The sequence below is a fragment of the Saprolegnia diclina genome (assembly GCF_000281045.1).
Source record: "Saprolegnia diclina VS20 unplaced genomic scaffold supercont1.42, whole genome shotgun sequence".
Classification (NCBI taxonomy): domain Eukaryota; phylum Oomycota; class Saprolegniomycetes; order Saprolegniales; family Saprolegniaceae; genus Saprolegnia; species Saprolegnia diclina.
Genome location: NW_008246109.1, coordinates 173,824 through 186,017, shown reverse-complemented (window position 1 = coordinate 186,017; position 12,194 = coordinate 173,824). Strand labels below are relative to the sequence as shown.

General features: G+C 58.7%; 5 protein-coding genes across 5 annotated transcripts; 2 read left to right on the top strand and 3 right to left on the bottom strand.

Annotated features, from left to right (window-relative positions):
• Window positions 1–63: 63 nt before the first annotated feature.
• SDRG_11491 (glyceraldehyde 3-phosphate dehydrogenase) lies at window positions 64–424 on the top strand (the record flags this gene model as incomplete). Its single annotated transcript, XM_008617534.1, has 1 exon — window positions 64–424. One exon carries the CDS (start codon window positions 64–66, stop codon window positions 268–270), a length of 207 nt encoding a protein of 68 aa, XP_008615756.1. The 3' UTR covers window positions 271–424.
• An 806-nt stretch (window positions 425–1,230) lies between these two features.
• On the top strand, window positions 1,231–4,371 carry SDRG_11490 (hypothetical protein). Its single transcript, XM_008617533.1, has one exon. The coding sequence runs from the start codon at window positions 1,236–1,238 to the stop codon at window positions 4,017–4,019; it is 2,784 nt and encodes a 927-aa protein (XP_008615755.1). The 5' UTR covers window positions 1,231–1,235; the 3' UTR covers window positions 4,020–4,371.
• An 83-nt stretch (window positions 4,372–4,454) lies between these two features.
• Window positions 4,455–5,609, bottom strand: SDRG_11489 (hypothetical protein). The gene is made up of 3 exons (XM_008617532.1): window positions 5,412–5,609; window positions 5,143–5,367; window positions 4,455–5,085 (listed from the first exon to the last, which is right to left on the bottom strand). Exons 1-3 carry the CDS (start codon window positions 5,601–5,603, stop codon window positions 4,531–4,533), a joined length of 972 nt encoding a protein of 323 aa, XP_008615754.1. The 5' UTR covers window positions 5,604–5,609; the 3' UTR covers window positions 4,455–4,530.
• A 49-nt stretch (window positions 5,610–5,658) lies between these two features.
• Window positions 5,659–8,184, bottom strand: SDRG_11488 (hypothetical protein). Its single transcript, XM_008617531.1, has one exon. It carries the CDS (start codon window positions 8,101–8,103, stop codon window positions 5,770–5,772), a length of 2,334 nt encoding a protein of 777 aa, XP_008615753.1. The 5' UTR covers window positions 8,104–8,184; the 3' UTR covers window positions 5,659–5,769.
• A 1,034-nt stretch (window positions 8,185–9,218) lies between these two features.
• Window positions 9,219–10,518, bottom strand: SDRG_11487 (hypothetical protein). The gene is made up of 3 exons (XM_008617530.1): window positions 10,204–10,518; window positions 9,931–10,158; window positions 9,219–9,886 (listed from the first exon to the last, which is right to left on the bottom strand). The coding sequence occupies exons 1-3, from the start codon at window positions 10,396–10,398 to the stop codon at window positions 9,332–9,334; spliced, it is 978 nt and encodes a 325-aa protein (XP_008615752.1). The 5' UTR covers window positions 10,399–10,518; the 3' UTR covers window positions 9,219–9,331.
• Window positions 10,519–12,194: the final 1,676 nt, after the last annotated feature.

Here is a 12,194-nt window from a genome sequence, read left to right as displayed (position 1 = left end):
CTCGAACGCGGCGCGTCGCTCGCAGCGATCAAGGCAGCCGTCAAAGCAGCGTCCGAAGGTCCGATGGCCGGCATCCTCGGCTACACCGAGGACGAGGTCGTGTCGCAAGACTTTGTCTCGGACAAGCGCTCGTCCATCTTTGACGCCAACGCGTGCATTGCGCTCAACGACAACTTTGTCAAGCTCGTGTCGTGGTACGACAACGAGTGGGGCTACTCGAACCGCCTCGTCGACCTCGTCTTGCACATGGCGACGATCGACCAAAAGTAAGATCGTAGCTGCACACTCGCGACGCGGACGATCGAAGGACGCAAGAAGACGCGACAGCAGTTTGCACTGATTTTTATGGCCGGCGGAAGCGCACGCCGGGCCTCGTAGCTCGTTACGTAGCTCACTATTGATTATACACACCGTACTATTGCAACCTTTGTCTACGAAAGAAGGTAGGTTCTACTAAAGAAGGAGGTTTGTGGTGGAGATGCATGGGTGGTTGCAGGTAGGAGCAGTCCTCTCAATGCCGAGTGGAAATGCCAAATCTGGGTGTGTCTGGGAAAGCTGCGTCGAATTTGGAGAAAAATAACAATCCGCTGAAGTTCCCGGTGGGGTACCGCTATCTTGCCTCCGTATTTAGGGTTGTTTGGCAAGGTAGTCGCAGGGGAGGGGAGGTGGGGGTGAAGTGAGGTGTTGAGTTTTAGAGGAGTGCTGCCCAGGTCCCGTAAGGAGGCGTAGAAGGAGAGGGGCGCGTGAAGTCGTCGACGTGGTGTGGTGGCTTCCGCGGTGCAACGCAAACACGCAGCGAGGGGAGAGCCATCTCCCAGGAAGCAGGCAGTTGTATTGTGTTACGCCACGAAGGCAGATTGGGAACTGAGACTATGGAGGCCAGCGTTGTGGATAGAAAGCTGTGCCGGATGAGACCTTGAGGGCCTCTACGGATGATGATGGGTCACGACCGTATAGTGTCGCTACCGGACATCATCCGTATATGGCACCAAGCACTATCCTATCTACACCACGCACACAGGCTACCCAGACTCTAGGCTTCTCGCTTCCTGGAGTCATAACTCTCCAGCGATACACGCTTGCATCGGCCTGGCAGCGCCTGGACAACAGGTGTGCCATGACAGATGCAAACCAAGTCGGTGTGACGTACCTAGCCCTCGTCCACCCAGTTTTGACCAATGCCAATCGAGTTCTTGAAATTGGCTGCGTATCCGGATACGCAGAGCTCTTCGGCGATGCTCGAGCTCACGCGCGCCAAGGCTGCGATCAAAGCGCTCGGCGATGGCTACGCAACGGCGGTCGAGGCTCTGCGCGGCGAAATCCCGCTTGCGCAGCTGCGAAGTGATCGTGAGACCGATGTTCAAGTCCGCGACGCTTTGAGCCACTACGTGCCTTGGGACGAATTGAGCGACGACGACCTCGCGCCGTTTGTGGGCGCGGACGGCGCCTGCATTGTGCCCGCCGATGCTATCAAGCTCACAGTCGACACAAACAACTTCCATGAGATGTCAAGGCTGCTCGTCGGAGCGTTCGGGTCGTGCGTCTTTACGCTCTCGCACTTGACGTTGGATGGTGACGATATGGCGCCGCGCCTCTCGCCGCTCGACACCCGCGATGCCTCGTGGACGCTGGTCATTGCGCTGGATGCGCCCCATTCCCGCAAACTTACCGTCACGTGCAAGGAGCGCTCGTCAACACTCGAGCTGGGTGCAGATTGGGTGCGGGAGTCGTATGCCGCGTGGTACGTCGACTGTGACGTCGAGCTTGCGCCTATTTCGGCCGGACGGCGCGCGTACCTCGTCTACGCTGTGCAGCTCGTCGACGCACCTACGCAGCGAACAGCTCCGCCAGGCCCGGCCGACACCGCGTCGATGCTGTCGTATTTGGCGGCGGCGCCACGGCAGTTTGCGACTACGTACGCATATCGCTGCCAAGACGACGCAGCGTCGTTTGCTGATCTGAACGCTGTTCACGCCGAGCTTGTGCACAGTTTTGTGGCTGCCGGTGCGTTCGACGTCGCGCTCGTCACGTTGACCGACGCGACGGCGGTCCCAGAGCTCTCGCACCAAGAGCTTCAAGCCGTGCGTGACGCTGTCGTTCAGTACATTCTCGACAACGAGGAAGCGATCGGCGAGGAAGCGCGAGACGCTCTGGGCTATCTGAACGACGAGTTGACGTACAAAGTGGTCAACTATTACGCCGGTCGGTCGGCGCGTCTTGAAGCAGAGCGTCGCGATCGTCAAGAACCTTCCAGGCGTCCACCACCAATTCGGGACGGCTACGTCGCAACCGACTTTGATGCCATCTTCAACTCCAGCTATTATAGCGTTGACGAGGGCTACATTGGCGACGACGATCTACATGAGAGCATCGACTTTAGCGACTACGCACGCGACAACTCTTACGTCGACCTCAACTTGCAGCCACTGGCCGACTTTGTCACCAACTTTGGCACGACGTTCAAGCCGATTCCACCGCCGCCACGTACGATCATCAATGTGGCCATGCATCTGCAGACGCCGCTGCCAACCGACTTGCCCGCGTCGCTGCTCGTCGGACGCACTGTCGGCAAGTGGGTCGCCACCGAGTCGCTTGACGATCTCTCGTCTCCGGTGCTTCTCTTTTGGCCCAAGAAACACCGCGTGCGACTTCTCGGTTTTGGTGCAGCGTTCCAGCTGCTCCAGAACGCTTTCCACGCCCCTCACAATGCGCTGCCACTCGGGTACGCATCCTTGTCCGAGCTGGCGACGGCCGTCATGGAGATGCTCGGTGACTCGGACGTGAAGACAACGGACGCCGATCGCGAGGCCATGACGGCGTTCGTCTCAGCGTCTCGCTCGGCGCTGCTCCGGTCGCTCTACGTGACGCACTGCATCGACGTTTTCGACGACACCAAGCGCAGTGACGGCGTTGCATGGCTCAAAACGACGTGCGTTGAGTTTGGCTGGGAAGACGTCGGCGCCGCGATCGTCCAGCTGGTCGACCAGAGCTTGGGCGACTGGCACAAGACGCATGCGTACGCGTACTTGGACTGGGCCAACCTTGCAGCGGCGCTCCGGTTCGTCATGGCGCTGCTCGATGCATTGACAGAGCTCAATCAGCCGTACTTTCCCGAGCTCGTCGTCACGCTTTGGCATACTGTCGTCGCCAACGCTGTTCGCTTCCGAGACGAAGACGAAAGTTACGTCGGGTCCTCAGACGACCAACGGACATGTGCGCTGCATATCATGCTTCAACTCGAAGTGCGTGTCGCTTGCGACTGGGATGCGTCCCCGACGTCGTCGTGGTTTGGCTCGCGGCTCCCGTCGTTGCTTGTCGCAGCCATTTGTAGCTACGTCACACCAGTCGGCTCTGTGGTCTCGATCGTGCAGCGATGTCCCGTCGCCATGGCGCCGCTTCTCACGCTTCTGCCTGGTATCTCGGCCATGGACGGGACGCGGCCGACGCCGCTTCTGCCGTTGGTTCAAGACGAATTGGAAGCGCAGTACGATCTAGCCCAAGAAGATGACTCTACTCTGCTTGCCGAGCGCCTCGAGGAACTGCACCGATGGATCGGCCTCGAAAAAGATCTCGTCGCCACCTTCGCAGCTTCGTGGAAGCTGTGCTATGAAACCACGGCGTGCGCGTTGCTGCGCGCTCTCCACCAAGGCTTGGCCCTCTCGCCCACTGATGCGACTGCGATCGTAAACTTGATCCTGGGCTTCACTGCCTCCCTCGTCGGTAACCGGCACTCGTTTGACTGGATGGACGACAAAATCGTAGCCCACAAGAAGGCGCAAACCGTCACCCACGCTTTATTGCTCATTCTCGACCGTCTCTCGCCGTCGCACGTACCTCTTTTTGTCGCGGACCTCATCGAGAAGGTCGGCCGAGCCCCGGTGTATATGCATCTTGACTGCACTCGCACGGTGCTCTACCCGATGATCCGGTACCTCGACGACAAGCTTCCGGCAAATTACGCGCCAAGCCGTCAAGCGTTGGTCGCAGCAAGTTCTGCCGATGCTAGAATCGGCGGGTGATCTCGACTGCGATTGCGAGTACTGCTTTGACGGATGGGGTTACCGCTGCTCCGATCGGGACATGCGTCGTGAGCGTCGGCGCATCGAAGCTTGCATTGCGTATCTCCGAGATACGACAAAGAAGCGGGCCGTAGCCTCTTCGACCTCACGCACCAAGCGTCCCAAAACCGACGCGGGGCAGCGCTGAGCTGGAGTGGGTCAACTTTCTTTGCATAGCGTTCATTCAGCCCGTCCAGGGATTGCTTTGTACCACTTGAAAGTACACTTTTTGTACTCTGCGCCTGCGTTAGCCTTATGTATAACTAGTTTCCACCAAGTAGAACATGTCTATACAATCTATTTGATGGCAAACACACAAAGCGTAGCGATAGCTCGTCACCAAGCTGGCCAGCTAATATCTCGACCTACACCTAACCCACACCTAACCCGTCCAGCTGGAGCGTCAACATCCCATGCACCATCCATTGATCGTGCTATTTCAGTCATCATTGTTAGGACATCATAGCTCGTGCTATTTGGCGTTGAGAAAGCCGTGCGCGAGCATGGTCACGCACGTCGCTTCGAGAGTCTCTTGCAGCGAGAAGAAGCGCAGACCGAGGTCGTCCATAGCTTTGCGGCAGTCGAAGCGCACCTTGGGCATCTGCGCGTCGGGCACGCGCGCTGTCGGCAGTTGGTCGGCAAGCGTCGGCAGTGCGATGCGAAGACCGTCGCAGAGCTCTTGCTCGGTGGACGAGTGCGCGATCAAGAGGTACCGACCGTGCGCCTTCGTATTTTCAAAGCCAGCGACGTGGGCGTCGGCCACATTCCGGACGTCGACGACGTTGCGCACCAAGTTGCCAACGACGTGTGCATTGAACAAGTTGCGCACAATGTCGCTGCTCTCGTTCATGCTCGGTGGCAGCATCGGACCAAAGATCCACGCGGGGCACATGGCCACGAGATCGAACGCCGGCCGCTGCGTCTCGACAAAGTCGATGGCGGCTTCCTCGGCGAGCGTCTTGCTGAGCGGGTACCACATTGCGTTGGCTTCGAGTCGGTCTTTCGGGCTCCAGTCGGCCTCCGTAAACTACATCGACGGGATCTGAGCGCCCGGGCTGCAAAAGAACGAGGGACGATGGAGTACAATGTGGTCGGGCGACTTGGTGCCGCAGTGCATGTACACGGCCGAGACGGACGACGTCAAGACAACGCGGCGGATGCTCGGCACGCGAGCGCACGACGTGAGGACGTTAAGCGTGCCTTGCACCGCCGGCGCGACCAGCGCATCTCGAGAGGCCTTGAGTTGCACGGGCGATGCCGTGTGGAAGACACCGGCGCAGCCCTCAACAGCTTTGTCAAAGGCGCCTGGCTACAAGCACCGTTCAGAATGTATCATGGTAGGACGAGGTGAACCTGCAGCAGGTCGGCGGCGAAAAGCTCGAGGCGGTCACTGGCGCCGGGCAGGGCGCGAAGGTGAGCGACCTTGGCCGCGTTCGTTGGGTCGCGTACGGTCGCCTTGACGTGGTAGCCCTTCTCGAGAAGGCGCTTGACGACGTACGAGCCGAGGAAGCCGGCTCCGCCCGTGACGCAGACAGTCGCAGTCATTCTTCAAGTGCAAACTCATGTTCCTTGTGTTTCGATGGCAAATCTATAAAGTTTGACAGGTTTGCATTTCATCGCAATTGAGTCGGGACGGCAAGTCGATCCAAACTAAGCGCCCAGCTCACTCATCGGAGACAAAAGCGTCGATGTATTTTCGACGAAAAGACAACTAACTAGACTCGGTATGGGGCTCGCCTGGCTGGGACGCGGCCATATAGAGCGCCCAGGACCGCGAGAGACCGTCATCCATGGGCACGGTCGCGAGCTTGGCGATCGCGGCGTCGGGGTTGAGCCGTGCGTAGTTCAAAAACATGATGGACGCCCACGTGTTGTTGTTGGCGATCGTGTCGTTGGTCACGATCGGCAGCGTCGAGAGCACTTGGGTCCACTCCTCGCGCACGAATTGCGTCGTCCGGACAAACTCGGTCACGGGCGTCGTCGGCAGCATCTGGATGCCGTGGATGCAGTGGGTCTCGTTCGAGAACCACGTCGTGTAGTCGACCTTGTTGTCAAAGATGATGCCGAGTACCTTGTTCGGGCGCATGCGCGCGTCTTGGACCGTGCTATCGTCTTGCATGAGAAAGTACGTGCGCGCGGACCGCGCGTTGAGCGTCAGCATGAGTTGTCCGAGCGTTTCAATGTGACGACGCTTCGTGACGCGGCCAAAGAGCGTCAGCCCGTAGTGGAAGTTGATGTCTTCGGACGAGCTCTCTTGGTCCTTCCCGTCCGTCATGGCCGTCGCGCCGTGCGAGTACGAGTGGCCCTTGTACCAATCAAACGACCGGAATATCGGAAACGCCAAATCGCTGCGGTTCGTGTTGGCGACGTCGCGGATGAGCGTCTCGACGCGCGCGTTGAGCGCCGGCAAGCGCGTCCAGTTTGGGTGCACGTGGTTGGCGATCGCGGCCGCCGTGACCCAGTACCCGTAGTGGTAGTGGTGGTCGTTGTACATGGTGTTGCCAAAGTCCGCGTAGGTTTCGTTCTGGGCAAAGCCTTGGCTGCTCACGACACCGCGGTAGAGGCCGTCGTAGACGAGCGGGAAGGTCCACGTGTTGTCAATGAACCGCGTGAGCGCAATTTCGAGCTTGCGCCGGCACGTGCGCAGGTATGCCGATGCGTTCCCGACCACCGTCTTGTCGGACGCCATGAGGCAGAGCGACGCGAACTTTTGCGCGGCCTTGCCGTTAAAGTAGTACGACCCGTTGACTTCCATGGTCCAGTTGGACAAGATGTCGTCCTTGAGAATCGCGGTGAGGTTCGCGCGCACGAGACGCGCATGTGGCGCCGGAATGCGCGGCAAGAACGTGGCCGGCACAAGCGAACGTTCGTGGAACGTCCAGCGAAGGCGCGGCGACACGAGCGGGTACAGCCAGCCGCGCGTCGACGATTCTAGACGCGGCGTCGCCAGCTGACGCGCCGTCGTCGTATCGAGCGTGTCGATATGGTGTTGCAAGCCAAAGTGGAGAAGGCCAGACGCGCAAGCACCGGACGTATTCCAATGAAAGCTGTATGACGTGGCCGCGAGGTCGACGCGCCCGCCGTTGACGATGCAGTCGGCGTGCGCGTCATAGACGTCGTCACCATCCGGCGCAAGCGCAATGCGAATGTGCCCATGGTACGGCGCCGCACGCAGCTTCATCGCGCGCGTGAGCCGCCACGTCACGGGCGGCGACGCATACACGATCCACGTCCGCGAGTTGTTGAGCGTCAGCGACAGCTTGGCCGAGGCGTTGAAGACCATGCCGGCGGACACGTTGACGCCGTTGATCGCAGTAATCGTTCGGTTGGCGCGCAGCAGCGGCGAGAGACCCTTGTACGTCGCTGTAAAGTAGGCCATGCCGGTCACGACCGACGAGGCCATCGAGTGATTGCCAACTGACGCGCGGACGGTGACGCCGAGGTCGTCCCACGAGACCACTTGAAAGCGCGCGCCTTTGGTTTTGTTGACTTCGGCCGCAGACAAGACCACGTCGCTCGCAATGTCGTGGTAGTAGTACTGCGGCGAGTCGCCGATGCCGGAAAAGTTGCCAAAGACGCGGCGGTCCGGCGGGTACCAAACGCCGATCGACGTCGGGAAGAGGCAGATCGCATAGGGACTCGCCCACGCACACACATCGGTGTGGTTTTCACTGTACGCGATCCAGTTGCCCCACCAGCGGTTCGTCGGGATCGGCACGTTGAGACCGCGCGGGAGGTTGCGTGGCGGCGCAAACCACGTCTCGTTGCACGTCTTGTTGTAGACAACGTCACCAAACGAAGTCGCCACCGTCATCGGCGTCGTATTGTACGAGACGCGGCGGCCTGGCCACGACACGAGCGTGACGGAAGTCGACGCGTTGGCCCACGGCGTGCTCGATGCGAGATGCACCGTCCGTGGCGGACGCGCCGAGAGCGTTGGTTCACGGACGAACTGCGTCAGCGGGAGGCTCCACGGCTCAGAGGTGAGCGCGAGGAAGAGGCGCCATGCCTGGCAGAGAAGCACGAGCACGGTTCCGATCGCCATGGTGAGGAGCTTGAATGGCAGTCTCGAAGTGGCATCCGAGCGGCATGTCACAATCCCGCGGCGCGCACGCGATTGGCTGGCGACTTGATAGCCAACGTCGTGATTGGCTACGAAGCGGCGATCTTCGATGCCCTGTGAAAATGCATACGTTTTGCAAAGTCGAATCAGGTCGTGCCGACGGCAGTTTCTGCAATACGCTCGCGCAGCTGCGTCGTTGCCGATATACGATGTAGAAGGCGACGACGCGCCGTGACGCAAGGGGCATAAACAGAGTCGTAGGAGGCTACCCTCCCACGGCGCGCGTCGGCAGCGCAACGCCGCCGTCGCTAAGAGAATGCCAAACTGAATACCTTTGCAAAGGTGATATTGACATTGCCGTCGGAATTGTCACAACGCATATGCAGCTTCCTCCTGGGTGCAATTCACAATTGCAGCGGTCGACCATGCGGCTACACGGAGGAGTTTGAGGCGCACGGCCCCATGCTTGGCCGATTGCTTGGCTGCGCCGTCGAGACCAAGCAGTAGGAAGTGGCGCGGCCTCGCGACAGCCCGATGGATTACGGCGGGGTCGAGCGAAGCAGCCGAGCATATCATCCGCGTGGCGCATCCCGTGGGCTGATCAACCTCTACGGGTCGAAGAATTGACAGCCACACGAACCCACGACCACGCAGAGCCACAGCTCCGAGTCTGTGGCGCATTTGCGCTACGATCGACAGTCAGCAGACTTCATCATCGCCAGCGAGACGCAATTGTGAAAATGGAGGACTACGAGTAGCTCATCAAGTAGCCGTGCACCGTGGCGCAAGTCCTTATGGATCTTTGTTGTTGCGCTTTGCTGCCAGAGAACATTCACAGCACCCAGCAAACTCTACAAACGCATCGTACATACTGTATGTGTACACATACCGGTAACACGGTGCGAACGAGCCTCGGCAGCGACGCGGCCAGTGTGCCTGCGAGGAGCATTTGGGGATTTGAACGCGATTATCCGGATACAATCCGGATGTCGAGGCTTGGATTCTTGAAGTTGAACAGGCCCTCGTGGCACAACGACCGTGATCGAGCTTGTGACCGACGCACACCCGACATCTCGTTTGTACGAAGCGCTTTGACAGCTTGAAGTATACTAGTAGTTGATTACACTCTCGTCTTCGGCTGCCTCACTCCAAATGACCAACGCGTGTCAAATGTACTACTTGTACTCAAGTTGTTCACGCTAGTTTACACTTAGAACTGCACAAACCCGTGCTGCTTCAAGGAGTCGCACGTGCTTTGGATCATTTCGTCCAGACGACGGAACGAAATACCGAGCTCCTTCGTGGCCTTGGTCGTATCCACCGCCGTGCGCGCCGCACGGACCGCGGGTGGCGCGGTGGTAGGCACACTTGTCGCACTCGGCGCGGCCTTGACGATCGCGTCGCGGATCTCAAAATCGTCGGTGGTGTCTGCCACGAGAATATAGCGCCCACTGGCAGCTGCGACTTCAAATCCGGCAATGTGGGCTGCCGCGACATCGCGGACGTCAACGACCGCCCGCGCGTTGTTGGGCACCTCCTTGGTCACGCCCGTGAGCAGGTTATAAGCCACTTGGCTGCTTTCGTTCAAGACGGGCTGCAGCATCGGGCCAAAGATCATGGTTGGGCACATGGTCACAACGTCAAACGCCACAGAGTGCTCCTTCGGGTAGTCCAAGGCGGCGCGCTCGGCCAGAGTCTTGCTCACGCAGTACCACATACCACGGGCCTCCATGCCCTCGACGTTGCTCCAGTCGGCCTCGGTAAACTAGAAGATCACGTGAGATAGACACAAAAGCTCAAGCCACGTACGACTTGGTCGGCGGGCTTGGTGTCAAGATGCACGTACACCGACGCAGTCGACGATGTCACAATGACGCGCCGGACACTCGGGTGCCGCGCACACGAGTCGAGAACGTTGCGCGTGCCTTGAAGCGCCGGCACAACAAGCGACTCGCGCGTTTGGTTGGCCAAAAAGAAGGGCGACGCCGTGTGGAAGACGCCCGCGCAGCCTTCGATCGCCTTGTCAAACGACCCTTCCTGTTGCAACGGTCTTAGCAGCGAAGCACAAATGTAGAAATCTACCTGGAGGAGGTCGGCCTGGAAGAGCTCGAGGCGCTCGGCGGCGCCGGGCAGCGCGCGCAGGTGGGCGACCTTCTTGGCGTCGTTAACATCGCGCACGGTCGACTTGACGCGATAGCCCTTCTCGAGGAGGAGCTTGACGACGTACGAGCCGAGGAAGCCCGAGCCGCCCGTCACACACACGGTAGTTGCCGACATGGTTCTGTTGCGTTGATCTAGCTGCTGGAAGATTGAAAAGTGAGCGAGGACGAAGAAGGCGCGGGACGCGGCGTGGGATATTTGGAGTAATCGACGCCGTGCCACGTTGGTGAAATCGATCGGAACGTCTAGTTGCACGCAACTTTTTCATAGTGGATTAGTAGTATGTAAGCTACGTTGTAGCTACCCATGCGTCGATCGTACGTTGCAGATTGGTAGTAGAACTTGTCTTCTTTCCTACAACGGCCATGTGGTTCTGACGAGCTGGCGGCTCATGTGCTTGACGCCTCTCGTGACGGTGTTCGAGGCTCGTCGAGATGGCTCATTCCACGCAACGGCGCATATTAGCATGAATGCGCGTCCAGCGACGCACCAAACGTGGACTATGGCGCCTCGCGTCCGATACATCAAGCTCTACGACGTCTTCTTCTCCATCGAAAGTCGCCGAGCGATTCTCGAGTGGGCGGAGCGCTCGGACCGCCTCGACGTCCTACGCTGGCCCGACTGTGGTGCGAGCGACCGCAACGGGCGCTTTGTCGGCGACGACCTCGGCGAATCAGCCAAGCCAGCGTGCGCACCATCCACTGCGATTGGCTGCTCGTCCAGGGCGATATTGCGGCGTTGGCCAACGCCATCCATGGCACCCACGCCCCGTCCAGCACAACGATACATTTGCTCGCTGCATGTTCAGCCGGCACGACACAAACCTGTTGCAACAAGAACTCGATCATTCTTTGCAGGCTGCAAAGAATGGTGCGGAGGGCTACGAATCGCAACTCTGTGCACCCGAACGACTAGTCGAGCTGCTTATTCCTACCACAAGGCACTCGTGATATCATGCTAGGACCCACCTTGGTCTGCTCTTGCTGCTTCGTCGCGCACGTGAGCGCTGTGCTCGTGGCGCTAAGAAATCAGTCTGCTTAGACTTTCATAAACATTGCATTAATTCCTTCGTCCCTTGACGGCCTAAACCCGCCAAGCAAATCCTTGGACGCTCTAATTATGTCTATCACAATTGTGTGAAAAGGTCGTTCGTGGGACACAGACGCGCCAAAGTCGCATTCAAGGGCGGCTGTAGATCCTGAGATGTAGATGCTTGAGGATATTTCTGTCGAAAGTGTATTATACAAGGAGGTCGTACGCGGCCACGTGTACAGTAGCTTGGGTCGAAACCACATTTGGGGCATTCCGATCGGACACAATACAAAGACACACACCCTCGACGTTGCAACAATTCTTTTTGAAGCCAGAGAATCCCTTGTGAGGTCTTGGTCATCATCTTGTGGTTGGGTGCGCGCCTGTTTGCAGGATCCGCGCAAATCGGTGATTTTATGTGTCGATAGTCATCGTAGTGGTCGTAGGAAGCGAATGGATGCAGCCCTTCGCCAAAGCGAGAGCTTCTTTTCGAGCTTCGGCCTTGCGCTTTCGCCAATTTGCCTTCCAGCGTCGCGCATCGTCTCGCTTCGCCTGAGCCAGCGCGGCCTCTACTGGACGATGGATTCCCAACAAAGTGAAAGTAGCTTTGCGTACCGAGAAAGGACTCGACGTCGCTCTCTTCAGAAGATTCTGAAGCGTCGACCTCGCTCTTGGCGATAATTACTACAGAGTACACGAGTTGGAAAATGGGTTGGCATTGCGGCAGTACCGGGTCGCATGGGCATCACGACATTCATGATTTCCAGATACGCGGTATCGTCTTCGTCCTCGTCCTTCTTTCGCCGTTTCCTTTGCCGAGTACCCCCGCGTACTAGCCCGGACATCGTTGTGCCCCGCCACGAAATTTGCAATTGGTGACC

Coding starts and splice junctions, on each gene's coding strand:
- SDRG_11488 (XM_008617531.1), bottom strand. CDS start 8,103: ATGGCGATCGGAACCGTGCTCGTGCTTCTCTGCCAGGCATGGCGCCTC.
- SDRG_11490 (XM_008617533.1), top strand. CDS start 1,236: ATGCTCGAGCTCACGCGCGCCAAGGCTGCGATCAAAGCGCTCGGCGAT.
- SDRG_11487 (XM_008617530.1), bottom strand. CDS start 10,398: ATGTCGGCAACTACCGTGTGTGTGACGGGCGGCTCGGGCTTCCTCGGC. Junction 10,159..10,203: donor TCCAGGCCGACCTCCTCCAG/GTAGATTTCTAC, acceptor CCGTTGCAACAG/GAAGGGTCGTTTGACAAGGC. Junction 9,887..9,930: donor CCAAGCCCGCCGACCAAGTC/GTACGTGGCTTG, acceptor GTGATCTTCTAG/TTTACCGAGGCCGACTGGAG.
- SDRG_11489 (XM_008617532.1), bottom strand. CDS start 5,603: ATGACTGCGACTGTCTGCGTCACGGGCGGAGCCGGCTTCCTCGGCTCG. Junction 5,368..5,411: donor TCGCCGCCGACCTGCTGCAG/GTTCACCTCGTC, acceptor CGGTGCTTGTAG/CCAGGCGCCTTTGACAAAGC. Junction 5,086..5,142: donor CCAAGTCGCCCGACCACATT/GTACTCCATCGT, acceptor CCGTCGATGTAG/TTTACGGAGGCCGACTGGAG.